At 46.7% G+C, this 16,485-nt stretch overlaps 1 protein-coding gene across 1 annotated transcript; it reads right to left on the bottom strand.

Moving 5' to 3' along the window:
* Positions 1–1,076: 1,076 nt before the first annotated feature.
* On the bottom strand, positions 1,077–15,658 carry onecutl (one cut domain, family member, like). The gene is made up of 3 exons (XM_033641486.2): positions 15,314–15,658; positions 13,512–14,895; positions 1,077–5,470 (listed from the first exon to the last, which is right to left on the bottom strand). Exons 2-3 carry the CDS (start codon positions 14,551–14,553, stop codon positions 5,160–5,162), a joined length of 1,353 nt encoding a protein of 450 aa, XP_033497377.1. The 5' UTR covers positions 14,554–14,895; positions 15,314–15,658; the 3' UTR covers positions 1,077–5,159.
* Positions 15,659–16,485: the final 827 nt, after the last annotated feature.

Here is a 16,485-nt window from a genome sequence, read left to right as displayed (position 1 = left end):
GACATGGATCGATGGGACACTCTAGCATACTGGACTTAAGCTTTGGCTGGACGGAGGCCTCGTTCGGCTCCTGGTACGGATTGATTCCAGCACATTTGGTTTGGAGTAAAAGGCATGAAGAAGAGACGGATGGACAGACAAGATAGATAGATAGATCGATAGATAGATAGACAGACACCCTGACAGGATAGATTCTTTGGTTAAGGAATATCTTTGCCACACAACATCTCACACAGTTGAGGTAGATGGGTAAAGTCTTCATGTACACACAGGGGACAGGGCGGGGACAGACGGACGGGGGACACTGGGGTTCACAGAGTCAAAAGACTTCCATCTGGAGACACTGCCTCATGTCAGTTTCTCAGTTCCAGCTCAACATAATACTGTTTCAATGCAACATAAATAATCAGCACATCAAAATCCACTGGTGCTTTTTGAATCCTCTGAGTGCTACGGTAGCTCTGATAGGGAACTGCTAAAACTACCCAAGATACATAACGATTCAGCAGTTACCCATCAATCTTTGGTTGTTTTTTTGGTTTAAACATTATCAAAAAATGACTTTTTTTTTTGGTCTTTTTCTCTTTTTTTATTCTGAAAGTATATAATCGCTTTCAGTTCCACTATTTCATCATCATCATCATCCTCGCTCCCCTCAGAATCACTCTGCGACGGCCTCGGCTGCCAGACTTGTTTCAGGGTCAAGTTTCTAAAAGAGCCACTAGGGGGTGCCGCAGGCTAAAATGGCACTGCTGATCACCTGCAGCAGCCAACTGGAGTCACTCCTCCCTCCCTCCCTCCCTCCCCCTGCCTCCCATCTGTACAGAAAGGGAAGAGCTTCCCTGTTTGACATGGAGCAGAAGGTGGCTCAATACAAAAAGCTCTGTCTCCATTTTGGGCTCTGAGTCACAGAGACAAAGAGAAACCTGAAAGGTGTCACCTCAGCTTTGATACAATGACAGTAGTGAGCAGGGGTCGGCAGAGGAGCCTCCCAGCTCTTTTATTTTTTATTTTTCCCCCCTGTGCAGACTCAACCGCACACCCCCACCTCCGCCCCCCCCCCCCCCCTCGCTCTCAGCATGCTTACAATTGTTGCTCATTAAAGTTTAATTCAGCTCCATGCCCCACTACTCCAACACCTCCTATTCCTCAAACAACCCCCCTCCCACCTCTGCTACACACACACACACACACACACACACACACACCACTACCACCATCCTCATTCTGGATGATTCAGCCTCCTCTCTGATCTCCCCCCGCCCCCTGTGAATGCCCCCTAAAGCCCACAGGTCTGGCCAAGAGCGGACCCCAGACCAGATACCCAGAGAGGAGACGGGATGAAAAAAGCCTCCCCTTTGAAGTCCGCGAAAAAGTCGATGGCCTCTTTCATGACCGCCCGTCTTTCAAGTGCACGCTGTGAAGGGGGCCCCGGCAATCCGCCCCCTTCCAACGTTAAAGACAGAGAAAGAGAGAGACGGAGAGATGGAGGGAGAGGGTGGAAAACGGCCAAGCTAGCCTCGCCACTCTTTGGCAGCATTTACGCCGGGGTCAGAATCAGTTCTGCAAAGATTCTCTCCTCATTTAGGCATTCACAACGCAGCAGGCTGGAAAACCAAATCACTTGTCCCTGTACGAGCTGCTGAGGGACCCAAACAACCTGAGAGAACCTGGACCAAACTGCAAGAACCCCACATGATCAGGAGTGAACCCTGACGCTCTTTTTTACCAACATGGAACGGGTTCAGTTTCGGTTCGCACACCTAATGTTGAACCAGTCGGAGCATTTCAACCAACAACAAATTTGTTCCCAGCTGGATCCAAAAAACAGCAGATTTTACTCAAATACAAATATGACAGGGCGTGTCATTCTCTGCATGTTGTACTAAGAGCAAGGAGTCTAACACATCTTCTACGTCTTCTTATCATTAATCGTTGGTCCATGCTTGGTTTTTTGGATAAAATCAAATTTCTGACAGAACAAACGTCTGTAGCTAATCAGTACAATCCGCCATCTTGCTACTGCTGTTAACTTCCATTGTGCAACAGCCTCCGTCAATGACGCATCTTTGATTACAATGGTTCTGCTCAAAACCAGTGGAAACGAGGGCTGGTTTGCTGGATAGCACCAGATTCCAGTAAAGCTGAACATAACCAGTTCAAGAATCAGAGTTAATTTGGTGGAGAAGAGGTAACAGAGGGCCAGAAGCAACACAATCTAAGATTCTTACAAAATGAGGAGCTAACTTTTTTATAGCCCTTCTCCACTAAAATCAGAGCATGTACGCTCCATTTTTAAACATGGGAAAATCAGCTAAAAATAGGTGATAGACTCCTTTCTCACTGCCGGTGACCAAAGCTGCGTACAAGACTAGAGTACGCCTTTCTGTGCGTGTTTGGTGTGTCACATTCAGTGTCACAAACAGGCCAGAAAACAGGTTAGTAAACATTAGAAAGCAGCATGGCGGCCAGTGAAAATGTTATGGTGGTTACTTCTTTTCATGTATTTCAAACATATTCAGTCTCTGTTTCAATCTCAGACGAATTTGGATCGATGTTTGAGCGCTGCTTGGGTGGAGACAAGGCTCGTCACTGCATCTCCCTGGTTAAGGGGAAAAAATTAGCGCCTTCATTTCTATAAATGCCAATCGTAGCCGGAGCCGTGACTGTCATTTGACCCAGAAGTGAAGCGTGATCGTAACCTTTCCCACAACATTAAACAGCCAGATGTACGTGGGTGTTAACGAGTTTTTTGTGCAGTGGAAAAGTGGCTTTAGACTTTTAAAGGTCCAGGGACAAAGTCTACGATCGCAAGAGGCCTCAAACCAAATCAGAGATCCAGAGAAGATGAAGAACAAACCAGAAACACCCAGAATGCCAGGAACGAACCTTAAGACCTTTAGAACCCAGGGAACAAAAATCCAAGAAACCCAAGAAGACCCCGGGAGCACACCTGCAGAACCCCGAAGGTCCAGGAGCGAACCCTAAGAACCCTGATGGAACTGAGACAACTGTCAGAAGGCTTGGCATGTGGAGGACGGTGAGATCACACTGAGTCGGACATAGACAGGAGTGTCTGCACTGCACTGGGGAGGGGGGCAGGTGAGGGACATGGGGGGGGGGGGTCACAACCATGCATTTCCCCAGGCAGACACACAGTGCGCATGTTTGCATGTGACCCTGAAGGACTCGCACTCGACAGGGCCTGCAGACGACGCTTTAAGTGGGTCCCCAGACACTTGACACACTCCGCCAGATGGCATTGGTCTGAACACAACTTTACAAGCAACCTGTGAACCTATGGGATGCCACATCATCGTCATCATCATTATTATAATTATTGTTCTTATTATTCATAGTATTAATTATAAATATTATCACAACATTCAAACAAGCTTTGGCCTTGGCGTTAAGAGCTGACCGCAGAGACATTTGCAAGAGTAAAGAAATCCCCATTATTCTACAAAACCAAACGAAAAAACCAAAACCAAAGGCCAGGCCTTAGAGAGAGAGAGAGAGATACGCAACATCACTGGGTGGGTCGGGCTGGACGGGTCGGGTCGGGTCGGGTCGGGACCAGGGTTTGGGAGTCAGGCCGTACATTCAGGGAGGCAATGTTAATCTTTGGTATTACGATGGGATTCTACAGCTAAAAGTGCCCATCAGAAAAAGTACTCAGTTCACACAGACATACAGAGCATCGTTAAATAAATACTTACAGTATATAGATAGCATAAATAAATAACCAAATAAATAGAGAGGAAAGAAAAAGGGAAAAACAATAAATACACAAATGCAGTAATAAATACATTGATCAGATCAGCAATTGCATTTGAAACGTTCTTGGTTTGATTTAACTATTGGCTATAAGGAGGCATGTTAAAGCCTTTCCTTTGTGGACCAAAAAAATGACCTTGTACGTCAGCAGGGCTGAAACAAACCGCCCCGCACCTCCATCGTGTTTCTATAAATAGAGCGATGTGCTTGAAATCTGTACAAAAAGGGCTGAAAGAATCACATTCCTCCATTTTCTAGACATCTGTAAAAAAAAGATTTCGTAATGGAGCAGAGGTGTGTACAGTTGTTTGGAAATGAGTGGAAAAAAATACTACAATGTCACTATACATTGTGTCGGGTGAAGCTCTCCCCCGCGGAGCCTTCGTGTTCAGAAGTTGTTCTTCATTTTTTCTTTTTTTGGCTTGATTTTGAGTCAAAAATGGCTGAAGAGCTTTCACTCGAAAGCTCGGTGAGAGTCTTAAAGCTAGACGTTGCACCAACAAGTCTGTTTCTGCGTCCGACTTGTGTTTATTGATTCTGTCCTGGCGTACGGCGAGATGCACTGCGGCCCCCCCGAAAACTCTGATTCATTCAAGGCGGGACCGTCTTCATAAAATACAGGAAAGGCTCCTGTTGATGGTGAATGATTGACAGCTGGGAGTCACGGACGCTACACAGCCCTCCTGATAATTCCAGGCTCCGAACTTGGAACAATGCCATCCAGTCCTGGGAACCATCACCATGGAAACACATGCTAAGAAAGGAGAATTAGGTTCTTCAGGAAAAAAAAGAGAAGTTAAAAAAAAGCCTTTTCTTCCTCTTTCGCCTTGATTCACGAGGAAAAACAGGACCATAAGAACGTCGGGGGAGGATTAACATCTTTGGATGATGGTGAACACTTTTGATTAAGAAGTTACACGATGGCGCTCTCCACGTGTGAGCAAACGGCACCTCTTGATTCTTCACGTTTGGAGAGATGAGTATAGATTTGAAGGTACACCAAAATATGCTTCCTCCTGATTTGTAATACCCTCATTATCTCTAATCTAGATAATCAAAATAATGCGATGAGATGGTGTGTCTATGTAAGGGTGTGACTCTTCTTTGAGTCAAATCATCTTTGCACCCTTGACTATACAAGCAGGACCTCCCGTCCTGCACTCATATCACTCTGGGTATCGCCCCCTTCTATTTCAAGGGAGCGATCGACTTTGGTTTGGGAAAATGCTTCATCTTCATAAAATCATCTATAATAGCTGGCTCCGTCGCTCCTTCTGATAACGAGGAGGACATTTATTACGGCTGATCTCTGCCTAGACCAGTCTATGTGCCCCCTTGCTCCCTCAGCGCCCTCCCCACCGCGCCTCCTCGGCGGTCCGTCATCACGCCGTGCTGCAGGACACTGCGGAGGAGGAAACGCTGGAGCCCGAGGAACCCGTGGAGGAGGGACGGCCCTCGTCTGCCCACTTGTTGACGTTGCGTCGGCGGGCGTTCATGAAGAAGTTGCTGACAGTGGAGAGCTCCAGGCCCAGCTGCTGGGAGATGGTGACCTGCAGCTCTTTGGTCGGGCGGTGGTTCTCCCTGAAGATGGCCATGAGCGTACGCCGCTGCAGGTCTGTGAACACCAGCCTGGTGCGCTTCGGGCCCTGGTTGCGCTCCAGCTTGCTCTGCTCCTGCTCCTTCCGCTTGCAGGCTGCAGGCAGATGGATAAAAGATAAATTAAAAAAGGAAAGGGGAAGCAGGTTAGCTAACAGACTAGCTGGCTAACTAGGACAAATGGATTTAGCTGAGGGAAAGTGGATTTGTTGAAAGAAAACAGATTAGCTAAGCAACTTTGATTAGTTAAAAGAGATGAATCAGCAACTTGTTTCATTGTGCAGGAATCAAGATGTTCAACCTATCACGTCGTGTTGCCAGAGAGCTGCTGGGATAAAACAGATAACTACATCCAGGCCGGAGCTCTTCATGGCTTTCATTACGCTCCTCTGGAAAACACTGTGTGCATTTTTACTTGCATCTGGCCTAAAGATAAAATGTGGTGTTGTCATGCACTGACAGAGGCCATGTCTCCCCCCCCCCCAAAAAAAATCAAACACACAGTTTGCAAAAGAACCAATAACACCTTTTTCTTTTGTCACTTCTGCAGCTTATTAAATCGATTATAGAACGTGTGGTGTCTGGCTGTTTTACATTTATAAACTCACAACAGAAACATCACAGATTACTGAAACACTAACTTTGTTTCAGCTGCATTTACAATAAACTGATGGATAAAGTTTCCATATTTAAGTCAGACTCTGCCTCGCCTCACATGCTGTATTTCCATATCTGTTTCACACCACAGAGGGAAAATTAGCTCAGTGTCAAAGTTCTCCGTGTTCAAACTTTTTAATGGGTGATGGGGGTGATGAAGTCTTGTGGTAATTTGTTTTTTTAATGCCAGACTTGCTTACACCAACCACTAAATAAAAACTCAGGGTCCAGGTTAAACACCACTGTAGCTGCGGCAGCCTGCCCAATTATATAATCAATATTTCCTCACGAAAAGTCTGAAATTTAAAAAAAAAATCCTGGAAAAAAAAAGAAAAGAATAGAAAAGCCAGTTTTGTTGAGTGAGAGGAGAAATAGCCTGCTGTGTGTGGGCTGAGCTCAGATCCATTTTGAGAATCAGACAAGCATTTTAAATTCAGGCTGCATGATCCTCTCTGCATATCCATCGCCAAACCTTTCACCTCCAACACGCTGTAATTCTGTATTTACAGGAAACACAACACCAACCTCTGCCTTTGTGTACCGAGCCAACTCCCCCCTCCTCCCCCCCTCTGTCCATCTCCCTCCACTACCTCTCTTCCCTTTCCCTTAGTGGACACTTCAACATCATTAGTTTCTCATAAAAGTCATTTACATGTGGCGGCAGTGAGTGAGCAATAATCACTTTAGGGGGAACTAATTTATTTTCTATTAAAGGCGGGTTACGTCAGGGGTGAGTGAAACAAGCAGAGTCTGCATTGCCCGCGGTGTTTAGAAGCCTTAAGTGGACTAAAACATATTTGGGGGAGTCGTGCAATTACCTAAATGCACACTTTTAAGAGGTTTCAATCAGCACTGTGTGGCTGAGCGACTGTTTTGCTGATGGTATCAAACGCGTTTCTAAGTGTAAGCATTGGTGTATGTGCAGACAACACAACAGGACACACACACGCACGCACACACACACACACACTAAGGGAGGAACGGTGCATTGGTGCCGATGCTGGGCTCTTATTGAACACTGGCCTGGAGGCCTGGAAGCTGTAAACAACAGTGTTTTTCTTACCGACTGTGCTGCAATGTCTTTAAACTGTCTTTTTATTATTTAGAGTTAAATCAGAACTGATGATCTCCATGATATTTGACATGATTTTAAAACATCTTTATGTGAAATCATTCTTGTGCTCACAATAAGTCAGGGGTGTCCACAGCCTGTCCTGTGATGAATGGGGGCCAGATTAGATGATGTAAAAATACCTGGGGGCCTGCTGCTTCTCACATCGTATGGATTATTAAAAACACAAATCACACACAAATGACACAAACGCAGCTGTGAAAGAATTTAAGCGCCGGCCCTCGCTGTCGACTTTACGCTTCTTTGCGTGGCCATGTCTGCTGCTGAGCAGGAACTGTGAGCTGTTATGTAGACTATCGTCTATTTATGAAAAACTATGAGGGACTGTTAGTTATTTATGAGGGGGGAGGGGTGGTGCAAAAAGAGGGAGGCATGTCAAATCATTTTTAAGCACTGGGGAGGGACTTGTGTTTTTATTTTGGTTTAGGGGCGGGGCAGACAAATCTAAATCTGATTTTTAAAGAAAATTTTCCCTCCAAGTTTTAACGATGTAATTTTGGCAGGTTTTCTCTAAAAATCTCCAAAATGACATTTATCACAGCTAGAAACTGTAAAATCAGAAATTATCGTTGGATTTTTAAATCTCCGACGGTCCTTAGACACATCATGTGAGACAAACGCTTCCGTCAGAAATCCGTCACTGATCTTAAAACAGTGATTCAGTTCATCTTCAACTTTTAACTTTCAAACATCAAAGGGTAAGTTTTTTAAAAATCTAATAACTAATTTGTGGTGGAGGGAGGGTCATGGATTTTCTGTCCGTCACTATAAAATATTTGTAGTTTCACAGAGTGTTATATCCCAGCCACCCCTCTACTCTGATAAGTAGAGAACAGTCCCTTAGTTCTGCCTGTATGGTTCTTACTTGGTGCTACAAACTGTGATAGCTTTGCCATCGTGAGGTGAACGGAAAAAATGCAAAATGAACTTTTTGACTAACCAACATTGTGCAGTGGGTCACATGATTAATATTTTGAAAGACAAGTCGTGGGCTGCTTAAAGTCACGATTGGCCCCCGAGCCGCACTGTGGACACGCCTGCAATAAGTGAAGAAATCTCCCAAAACAGAGACATAATGTTAACCTGTTCAAGAAATGGAAAAATCCTCAAATCCAGCAGCTTTCCCATAAACGTTGGAGACAGTGTGGAGATGATGAGGTGAGTCACATCATGTTTCCTGGACCTGCAGAGATACCTGAGGAATTATGCAGCAGACTCTTGGGTTCTGACATGTGCGTCACTTTATTTGAGCGACCTGCCTGAAGGACTAACAGGAAATGACAGATACTGATTGAATATATTTACAGTAGCAATCACTGGTAAATGACTACGAGTCGACCTGCCTCCAGAAGATAACTGGCTTATGATCATCAACAGATTCATGAGATGGAAAGACCTGAATGACTTTCCCACCATGGCTGTAGCCATATACTGGTTTTAAGGTACACTGTGATTTTAAAATTGACGCTTATCATACCGTGTATATTTGCTTATATACTGATACTGAACCAATGTAAATGTTTAGTTATTTTCAAAAGGGAGACTTCTTACACAAACTACTATCTTAAAAAATGGTTTCATGTTGGGTTTCAGCGGTTAGTCTGAACTTCATCTTACTTCCTACACAAACTTTTATTTAAATATTGGTTTCAAATTTTAGTAATTTGAAATAAACAGTAATAAAAGTTTGTTCAACTAAAAATTAGCCCTCTGTCTTCATTCCTTTAAGGTTAAGAAAATAAGAGAAATCTCAGACCACTGCAGCCCTGTTTCCTGCTAAACTGAGAAATGATTTCTACATTGCAACGTGGACAAAATGGACAACACACTTCTTGGAATAAGGAACATGTTTGCTGGTTCGCCTCCCTTTAATTGTCTGCTTCGATAATTAAGGTAAATTACATGTAAGTATTAAGTGCCTCCTGTTTACAGCCCTGACTGTTATAAAAACAGAGAATGATCATGTTCTGTTTTCTTACAAAAAAAGGACCAAATAAAATTTAAGTGGCAAAAAGACAGAAGCTGCTCTCAGGTGGAAACGTCTTTAAATAATCTCACTGCACTGGCAGATTTCTTCAGCTGTAAATGAGCTTTATGGTCCTCTATTATTGAGCACGATGACTTGATTAGATGGAGATATCAGCCAGCAATAACCTTGAAATCCAATATTTCAAACCTTACCACTCTCAGAGACACAATCCCATCACACATGCTGCAAACATATGAAGCAGAGACGGTGCCTTTTGCTCTGAGAGCGGCGCTGACACGTTGGATTGATTGGCTTACATGTTCCCATTGAGAACCATCTCACACAGCCAGGGCTGATGTTTACTGTATGACCCGCTCTTCACTCCTCAAACTCACAGCAGCAAATTTCTCTCATTAGCAGAGCGCTTGAGAAATAAGTGTGACCTTACTGCCGTCTTTTCCACACGAGTGCCATCAACAACAGCAGCACCAGAGGCGGGCGGGGAGCCGTGTGTGTGTGTGTGTGTGTGTGTGTGTGTGTGTGTGTGTGTGCGGCACCGCTGGACTTTGATTGCCCTGACATCCAGCTGAGTTTCTGAAACTTAAGCACTGGACTGGACATGAATAAATCTGGCCGTGATTTCCCCGTGTGCGTCCTCCCCTGAATCATTATCTGAAGGAAATGTTTGGACTCGGGGATGCACCCTTGTCAACTGGAGATTACAGGTGCCTGTTAGCTTTTAGGCATCCAGAGCTCGTTTGCATTTCTGAGAGTTATCGAACCACGTCTCATTAAAATCTGAACAGGCCAAGATGTCAGCCGCATGTCAATATCACTACAAGTGAAATAATTTTTTTTTCTTCTGAAAGCTACATTTTTCACGGGCGTTACACCATCCTCACCATCAATATTTGTGGGCTGGGGGCTGGGAGGTGGGCTGCAGCTATACAAGGTGTATACAGTGGTGCACTCTCAGCTCATGTACGAAAGGAATGACATGATAGTGCTGGCTGGCTTGCTTGTAGCGTGGATTTATGGCTTGTTGGAGGAGTCGGGGTGTCCTGCCGCTCTCCTCCTCCTCCTTGCCTCCATCCCATCTTCGGCTCTCTGCCTTACTGACGATCATAACGCCGACCATTAAGTAAATGCTTCCTTATGCTGTAATCATGTGTAAAAGGCTCACAATTACCATGCTATAAATCCCCGGCGCTGGGGCTACTCCTGGAGACATAAATATTCCCCTATAGGCTTCTTATGATCGTGGGAACAGCCCCTAATCATGATGTATGCCCCTGTCTCGTGTTGCTGAAACGTGATCGAAAGCCCTTTCCCTACCCCCCGGCGTCTCAACCTACACCCCCCCTCCCAGCCAGAACACCCCCCCAACACCCCCACCCTGCAGCCCCCAGCCCACCCCCTGCTGATTTCTTGGGCCAGGGGCTGATAGAAATTATTGATTAAATCTGTGCAGCTCAGACTCCTCGACCCACAGAGGCTGGTTAACCCCTTCAGCGCCAGAGTGGGGGGAGCTGCAAGAGCCAGATAAAAAAAACACAACAACAAAAAAAAACCCAACCCTGTTTGTAGGTGCTGCTTCGCCGAGGCCTGTTTACGATTCCTGATATGCAAATGGAATCGGCTGTGACCTTTGAGCCTCGCTGGTAGAATGTGAACTGTACGCAGCGAGAGGTGGACGAGGCTTTGTGGCTTTCATTACTGTGGGGGTGGTGCAGGCACTGGAGCCGACACGTAAACCGCATTGACCTTTCTTATTCATTTAGACCTTTAGTCAAGGGCTTCGGCCATCATCTTTAAAGTTATAGGCTCTGATCCCCCACTCCTTGACTTTAAGTGTCGGAGCACGGCTGTGTGGTCTTTATCCTGCCTCCTTCTCCGACTAAATCCTGATTGCCTCCTCCACAGCCTGAGGTTGGGCTAGAGATGCATCTCATATACAGTGCAGTAATCCATAGAGCATACACACGCACACACACACACACGAAAACAAGATACTGCGGATAAATCTGAGGGATCACCTCCTCCGTGTTTTAGCAAAATGTCTCTGCAGAAAGACAATTATTTGAAAAGACAAAATGGCAGCAGCTACATCCCATAATTACCGAGCATCCAGACTGAGCGAGCTCTGCAGCCCTCCATATATCAGAGACACAGTTATGGAAATAACTGGGTGCTGCTGGCTGACACTGAAGGGCCTTCTATGTATTTAAGCGAGTGCTGCATTAAGGAGGATCATCTTAAAACTTGAGGCGTGAAGCAGAGAGCACTTGAGCTATCTTCAGACTGAGGAGCACAGGGCACCGCACATTCTAATTCCAGTCTCGATTCACGGATGCGGCCGAGGTGTGTGTGGGCAAGGCGTGCTGCTCTTTCCCATGGAAATCAATAGAGGCTTGTAATTAAACAAAAGGGGGTTGGCCAGGGGGGGAAAAACAACAACCCCCTTCGGAAAGTAGGTTATGTAGAAAAGTGCCGAGCTGTCCAAATTGTGGCTTTGCCAAGAACTAAATATGCAATTTCAGAGTGTGTGGGAGCAGCAAGAGCAGCTTTGTCAAACATTAGCACACTGCTCTGTGTAGGGACTTTAATTTTTTATGAGCCTGATTGATCGGCTTCTCGGACAATGACTCATTAAAATAATGTTTGTAAAGATGAAGAAACAAATAAAGAGATTGATGATGAGGAATCTGCTCCAGAGAACAAAGGAGGGAGATGATCAGGTCTGTGTGTGACAGCAGGAGGCGTTCTCCATACAAAGCTTTCAGGATTAGATTCATCAAACAACATCTCTGTCAAATTACAGAACAAACCCGCAGATAAGTCATCTTTAGATAAGAGGGTTTGGCTGTGATTGCTGCAACGTTTTGCTGAATGGAGGATGTACACATGTGCTCTCAGAGCCAAACAATCAAAGATCAATAATTGTGAAGGGATTGCAAGAGTGCACAATCATTACCTATGAACTCCATTGTGTTGTTGGGCTTAATCAGTCGAGCTGCTGACAGAGAGCGAAAAGCAGTGATCAACTGGGAAGGCTCACACACACGTACTCCTCACAGACCCCCGCAGTGAAACACACACACTCACACACACACACACACACACACTCGTGTATGCTCGTCTCATATTACTGTGTTCACTTGGATCTCTTTCTGTGCTGCGTGTATCAGATGGGCCCTCGGTCCCTGTGGAGGGACAACACTGTAACACGGCACTGTACAGCGTGCTGTCGTGTCTTCAATCCACATCCCCAAAGAATATTAAATGTCAAGCAGCAGATTACAATGTGCCTTTCAAAAAAATCTCTAGCCTGTGATACCTTGATAAATACTGATTCAACCATTTGATTAATTTGTGTAGTAATTTTCCAAGTCGTCGTTTAAGTTTATAAAATGTCAGAAAATATGGAAACTAGAAATTAAATGTTTTCTTTAAATTGATTTTGTCTGATTAACAAAACCAAAAAATGTTCTGAATATAAAATGATAGAAATTTGCTTGAATTTGCTCGATAACTGACTTTTATAAATCGATTATCAGAATAGATGCAATTAATTTTCTGCCCACTGACTAATGGATGCAGCACTACAGATTACAGCAGCCTCCAGTCCTGCAACAACCTCTTGTTTTCCACATATGAGGACTCTCAGGATGCTGCGAGCCTCCGAGCAGGACAGCGTTTGTATTTAGCCTCGCAGTAATTGCCTCAGTGACGACGTTGATAAAAGACGTCTGGCAAAAGCTCAAGTCTAATTTGCATCAGCTACCTTGCCAACTCAACTTCAGCCGCACGCCGAGCAGATATAAATCACTGCTAGAATTAATCAATCGCTCCAGAATGGCATATCTGCACAAATTATTTTGTGGGCTCAAAAGCGATTAAATTGCCAAGCGCTGCTCGCGCTGATCTTCATGCTTGGTTTAAGAGGAGGGCAAATGTCTGTGGCTTTTTTATTGTAGCTACTGTACAGATCAATAGGAGCTGTTTGGGAGCAAAGTAAACAAAGGAATGGCACATATGGCCCCTCTCTGCTCAAACTGTCTCAATGTGCTGCTAAGTTGTTGTTATCAGGCTGCTGAGACAATAGATGAAGCAGTGCTACATCCACAGCGCTGTGAAGAAGAGAAACATCAGGATGATGCTTTTGCTTTTCCTCATGTCTCAGCCTGAGCTGCATACTGATTGCTGGAGAGGAGATTTTTTTTGGAAGACATGGAGAAGGAAGGTGTTTGGGGAAAACCGGGGGAGAGAGAGAGAGTGTGTGTTTGTTGTTGTGGTTTCCGTATGAGCACAGTGTGTACATACGTGTGTGTGTGTGTGTGTGTGTGTGTGAGGCAGAGAGAGAGCAAAGCCAGATCTTACCCTCCAGCCGGAGCGAGGCCATTCTTTGAAACTCGGGCTCCTGCAGCCAGCGGGACATCCTCTTAAAGGTCTCACGGCCGGACTTGAGCTTGCCCCAGGGCTTGGGGTTCCTCAGGAGGTCAGACAGCGTGCCCTGTGACCTACACAGAACCCTCTCGGCGAAGATGGCCTGGGGGATGCTGTACCTCTTCAGCTCGGTGATGATCCTCTGGGCCACGTCCCTGGTGTTGATCTCCTCCCCGCCGCCTCCGCTGCCCTGCGCGCCCGGCAGCATGCCCTCGCCGGGCGAGGACGAGGCGGACGATGAGGAGTGCAGGTGCTCGCCCATTTTGGAGGCCTGCTGGCTCGGGTGGTGGTGGGGCTGGTAGTGCTGGCTGTAGATGTGAGGGTGGTGGCCCGGGGCGTGCTGGTGAGCCTCCATTTTGTTCAGCTGATGCCCCACCGACACATCGCCTCCTCCCAGGCCCGGTGGCGACATCTCGCGCCCAAAGTCCGACGTCCGGCAGAAGAGGCTCCCCCCATGGACATCGTAGCCGGCGTGGAGCATCTGACCAGCGTTGCCATTGGGGCTGTTGCCCAAGCTGCCGTAGCCGTGCATGGAGGAGGCCAGGCCTGACCCCGAGGAGGGGGGCGACAGGCTCTGGGACATGGCCAGGTCCTTGCCGTAGGGGTTGTAGAAGTTGGTGCTGAGGCCTCGGTCCTCACGCATGAGGGTGAAGCTGCCGATGACGTTGCTGACGGGGAGGCAGGGGTGGTGATGGTGGTGGTGGTGGAACTTGTCGTCAAAGGGCTGCAGGGGGGTCAGGGTGGTGTAGGTGCTGCCGGTGCTGGACGGGGAGTCGCCGCTGTATCCCAGTGCTGACATGGAGTGGTCGAAGCCCGGCGGACGGGGCTCGGGCTCCAGAGACATGGAGGGGCCCCCGAGGGAGGGCCTGGGGAAAGCAGCTGAAAGGTCCCGCGTGTGCAGCATGGCCCTGCCGTCCTGACTGTGAGCCAGATCAGCGTGGCTGTGGAGGGACATCTCCCCGAGACTCCCATCCATCTTCACTTTCAGCAAATAAGCGTGTGTTTGCGGCCCCTGTGTGTTGTTGCTCGTCTCTTGTTATTGTTGTTGAGCAGCGGGGCCAACAGTCTGCAGCTCTCTTGTTACACCAGACTATGGATTTATTGATTTGTGAATTAATTGATTTCCGGGCTTATGGGGTGTCTAATTAATTATCTGATAACGTTAAGTACTGTCTTCAAACTCCCTCAAACTCCCAGAGAAGCAGTTTGCAGAAGCATCAGGAGCTTTTACTGAGATTTTATTCTCTCTTGTGCATCAGCAGCTCTCTGGTGTCTTTGGTGCTCAGCTGTGTTCCTCGGCAGAAGCCTCGCTTTGTGCCTGCGTGAGACAAGACAGGCTCACATTCAACTTTCATCGGTGCAGAGAGGAAATAACGTTTCAGTGTTCAGCATTAAAGACTCATTTACACTCGTGCATCCCAAACAACAACAGAGAGAAGCCTTTGGGTCATCTCTCCTCACACATCCCGCGAACGCACCAAGAAAACACCGACATTACTGTTTGAATCACTTCAAATCTAAAATCCTCAAACATGCCATTTTCCCTCTTTATGCAAAGTTAGCGACACACAAGTAGCGCGCGTGCGAGGCGCACAACATTAGTGCGTATTAGGTGCGTTTGCATATTCACAGCACATGTAATGAATGTGAACGATGCGTTAACTAACTACGAAGCGAGGCGACGATCCAGACACACAAACAGCGACGTGCGGCTTCACACAGCTCCACAACCCTACCTTTATGATCCACTTCTCAGAGCGCGTCCGCGGCTGTTGTCCGTCCTGTGCATGTCTCCGACTGTGTCGCCGAGCAGCCCTGCAGATTCACACAATTGCTCCGCTGCGCCCCGGGGTGCTACATTCACCAAAAGCAGAGAGCAAAAACCATCTGCGGCTGCACACCGAGCTCTCTCCCGCTCTGCTCGGTCCCGTTTCTCGGTCTTTGTTTTCCACTCCAAAAAATCTCCGGGTCTAGCCTCGTTTTTTTCTCCACTAGCAGCTCTCCTCTTTTTCTTTCATTATCTCGTGAGATTTTCCTCCTCCTCCTCCCTCTGCCTGCCACTTCATCGATCTCACCACCAACTCTTTCTCCTTCTCCTCCTCCTCCTCCTCCTCCTCCCCCTTGCTCACATTGACTCTCTGCTTTCAGTGCGTCACGGCCTTAAAATCTGACAGATGTGCGATGAAATTCCTACTCCAATTAACCCTTTCTCTCCGGGGGGGAGGGAGGGGGGGGGGGAGGGGTGACGGGGCGGGGGAGGTGTGGAGGTGGAGATGCTCCTTTCTCATAACCCCACAGGTTAAACCTTCTTCAGCTGATTGCATGCACGACTTATGATTTGTGCGCGCACACCCTGCTCTCGGCTCGTGTTGGAGCTCATCAATGGATTTTCACAAACTGCAGCTATTGTGTGTTTGTTCTGTTTCCTGGGACAAGTGATGCTGCGAGGTGTGTGTGTGTGTGTGTGTGTGTGTGAGGTGGAGATGGGACGGGATATAACACACACACGCACACAGTTTAATTTCTAACATCACAGCAGGACTGAGATGATTTTTAAAGGAAATAAAGGTGAATATCAATCAATTCAATCAATTTTATTTATAAAGCCCAATATCACAAATCACAATTTGCCTCACAGGGCTAACTATGTAAATTTGACTCCAGGAAAAAAAACACCCTACCCACGTGCACTCTGCTGTGCGCGCGCTCTCCACCAGGCCTCATCCTGGATTCCTTTATTTTTAGCGCCAAACATTCCTGAAGGATTTTACATGATTTCTCTCTGGCTCGTCTCGCGCCACCTTTCAGGAATAAATGCTGTCAAGTGACGCTCGTGTTTCTCTCAGCTCTTAATCAGCACTCAGCACGCGCCTCCATTCACTCACACCGCCAACACTTGAGTCTGAAA

This window comes from Epinephelus lanceolatus, chromosome 10, assembly GCF_041903045.1.
Source record: "Epinephelus lanceolatus isolate andai-2023 chromosome 10, ASM4190304v1, whole genome shotgun sequence".
Taxonomy (NCBI): Eukaryota; Metazoa; Chordata; class Actinopteri; order Perciformes; family Serranidae; genus Epinephelus; species Epinephelus lanceolatus.
This window is presented reverse-complemented; position numbering and strand designations above follow the sequence as displayed.